The sequence below is a fragment of the Centruroides sculpturatus genome, unplaced genomic scaffold, assembly GCF_000671375.1.
Source record: "Centruroides sculpturatus isolate CEXI.00-Female unplaced genomic scaffold, Cexi_2.0 scaffold33, whole genome shotgun sequence".
NCBI lineage: Eukaryota > Metazoa > Arthropoda > Arachnida > Scorpiones > Buthidae > Centruroides > Centruroides sculpturatus.
Genome location: NW_019384325.1, coordinates 1 through 3,464, shown reverse-complemented (window position 1 = coordinate 3,464; position 3,464 = coordinate 1). Strand labels below are relative to the sequence as shown.

General features: G+C 36.9%; 1 protein-coding gene across 1 annotated transcript in view; it reads right to left on the bottom strand.

The window, feature by feature from the left end:
* The window catches only part of LOC111626963 (ephrin type-A receptor 4-like), a gene marked incomplete at its 5' end in the record, with an annotated part of 21,688 nt that extends 18,230 nt beyond the window's left edge, over window positions 1-3,458 (bottom strand). The window contains 4 exons of the mRNA XM_023370508.1: window positions 272-486; window positions 894-1,196; window positions 1,286-1,441; window positions 3,173-3,458. Of these exons, the coding sequence (XP_023226276.1) occupies window positions 272-486; window positions 894-1,196; window positions 1,286-1,441; window positions 3,173-3,458 (960 nt within the window). The remainder of the gene's footprint in view (window positions 1-271; window positions 487-893; window positions 1,197-1,285; window positions 1,442-3,172) is intronic.
* Window positions 3,459-3,464: the final 6 nt, after the last annotated feature.

The window sequence follows — 3,464 nt, the reverse complement described above, 5'->3', positions numbered from 1 at the left end:
CATTAAATCTCCCAAAAAACATGCGTAACTTATAGGGCACACCATTAAATCTCCCAAAAAACATGCGTAACTTATAGGGCACACCATTAAATCTCCCAAAAAACATGCGTAACTTATAGGGCACACCATTAAATCTCCCAAAAAACATGCGTAACTTATAGAGTACACCATTAAATCTCCCAAAAAACATGCGTAACTTATAGAGTACACCTTAAATCTCCCAAAAAACACGAGTCACACGTTCAGAAAAGGTACAAAAGAAGTTCCATACCTGAAAACCATAAGCAGTATTCTCTTGCAAATTGTTAATCAGAATCTCTTCGTTCATTGTCCTTAATATGGAGGTGTTTCTCTCGAACCCTTTTTGAAAATATTTCACTTCATAAGCTTGCAACTCGTCTTTAGATTCCAATAAAGCATCCCAAGCTAAAATCAATTCGGTACTTTTAACGTTGACAATTCTAACGTTCCTAACTTCAGAAGATACTAAAAATATATATATAAAGGGAAGTCAGAATGAAAGTAAAGAAAAAAAAAAATATATATATATATAAAATCTTTAATTTTTTATCATATCATTCGCCATAGCAACCGTCATATCTCAATTCCAAAATGAAACCTTTAAGTTATTAAAGTGTGCGCGCGTATGTGTGTGTATATCCGTCCGAAGCCGACTTATCTCATAGCAATTAATTGTTCGAGATTTTAACAATTTAATAAGACTCGAATAGTCTTTACTCCTACTTTCTCCCCACCCCCACCCCCCTTGCAACGTTCAAAATCGATCAATTAAAACGGTAGCGTGGGATACACCAGGGATGTTTCATTATTAAATTGAATATTATTCAAGAATACAGATGAGATAGCGTCAAAAGATAGCATCAAACACTTACCAGAAGCTTCGGTTGTTACTATTATGTCCGAGGAATGGCTCCTGCTCATACTGGAAACACCATTTTCTGCATAGACTTGGAATTTGTATGAGGTAACTGAGTTTAGGGACGAGATGGTTGCCTTGGTATCGTTAAAACCCCTATCGGAAGGTGAATACACCACGGAAGGGCTGCAACCTTCGCACGCGATTCTATATTCTAGATCCGACCTACCACCAAGATACGAAGGAGTTTGCCATTCTAGAACCACTGTCGATTGGTCTACAAAAATTACAGAGAGGTTCTGTGGAGCCGATGGTGGTTCTGTAAAGCAAACAGTAGTTAAAAGTAACACTAATTCTAGAATAGTTCGTATGTCTAGAATAAAAAATAATAATAATAATAAATCTTACGAGTGCACGGACTGTATGCTGCATCAGTAGGTGCTCTGTAGTGTCCATCATCGCATCGACATTCCATTGATCCTCGATAAGGTGCATCACTATGAGGAGGACAGAAATAGCAAGGATTTTCCCCAACGTTCGATTTAAACGTTCCTACAGGACACACTAAAAATATATTTAAGAGAGAAAAAAAGAAAAAAAAAACAGGAATTTTACGCAATTCCTCCATGAAACATCGCGCGTTTTGTGTGTAATTAATAATAATAATAATAATAATAAAAGAAATCAAAATGGCCGAAATTCAATAAAATAAGATACAAACATTTGTAAGAAAAGATTCTTCAATTGAAAAACACAATAGGGTAGGTGAAGAGGGAAGAAACAGACGAAAGAGAAGAAAGGAATAAGGAAAAAAGTCGCGTGCAAAACTAGAATATTTGAAAAGAATATCCCCACGAAGATTGGAAGGCATTATACACGAACTAGTTAAATTTGTATAGATATGCAAACTTATCTAAAATGGCACAGTTCGGAAACCTCTAGCAGAATAATCCCCCGTGTTGTATAGATATGTAAAACAGCCATCTTCCTCCAGTTTCGTATCATTGAGTATTAGGACGGGAACAGTTTCCGCCAGTGTTACTAAATTTCATATAACTCGACATTAGGACCTACATTCATAATGGATACCGTAAATTAATTTGAGTGAGTAGCAATTAAGGTTGCCACTAGTTATGCAGCACGAGCTAATGTACCATAAGAGATATACACACCGGGTCGTAATTCCTGCTCTTCTAAATGTTTCCCCCCTTCTTATTCTCTAAACAAAAATACGTAGTAATTATAGTAGGATTAATAATGCTATTTTCTTTCCTTAAAAAAAAAATAATGCGTCGTTCTTCGTTGGACAATCGTATTTTGATTTTTTGCTGCCTTTTTTTTCCTTCTTGTTGCTTTCCCTTTTTATTCAGACAAGAGCTGTATTGTCACGCCATTCGTGATTGCTTTGACGAGTCAAGCGGACGAAACCCATATTCTCCTGTTGGGTTTTATTCTCATCAGTACCCGTGCAGCTAGCCTTTGATGTGCAACGTACTCTACACGATTTTAAAGCTCCTATTTTTTCTTGCAGCTTCCATATTTGTGTTGAAGCTGAAGGAAAAAAAGGTAGTGGTCTGCATGAAATTCTCAATGGCACTAGCTGCACGAAGCTTCAAGAGATTCTCAATGGCACTAAGTGAACTGCAGAAATTAGCAATGGCACTAACTGAAATGCTTCGACAAAACGGCTGCAAATAACCAAAAAAAAATGTCAATTATAAACGTTAAATTCGTAATACGTGAATGGATTAGAAGAAACGGACCAAAATATCCATCGATCGATACCCTCCTGCTGTAACTGGATCTTTGCTTCTTTTCAATTTTTTTTTTTAAGTATGATAATACAAGTTTGCGATTTTTATATATATATATAAAAAAAAGGAGAAGGGAAGGAAGTTATAACAAAGGTTAGCTGAAAAATACACAAAGTTACACGTTTGTTTGCTTTCTAACTAAGCGCAGTTGTGCAAGTCCAATTTCTGTTGTGTAAATAACCAAGAAAGTTTTACCGAATTAAAACGAATTAATTAAGCATCTCACTTATATTTACCGGGGAATTACTTCTTAATGACATTCAGTCCGACAGAATGCCTTAAGGCTGAAAGGATGACGGGAGAGAGAGAAACTTCTAAACCAAACATACAAACCGAGTAATCTTCTTATTGGACAAATAGTTGGCTTAGAGGGAACCAATCTATCAATATTTCGACAGAAGTAATATTTGACGATTATGTTATTCAACCGACTAAAATTTTAAATTAATTCTTTACTACAATTACTGATAAGGGGACATACCTTCGCAGATTTCACCCAACGGTTCATATCCAGCCATACAACTGCAACCACCCGATGGTAAAGTCCAATTTCCGTCTCCTTTACACAGTAATCTCGGAGTCTCGACCACCACTGCATTGGCCACACACTGTCCCTCTACCGTTACTATCGCTGTCACCTCCTTCCCTGTCGGAGTCTCGGGAAAATACGCGAAACTGTTGGAAATTTCGGGGCACGTGATGTAGTAAACCTTGATGGCAATGAGAGACAGACAGGCACCTTGGTCTCTGAATGCAAAATACACCCCTTTCTT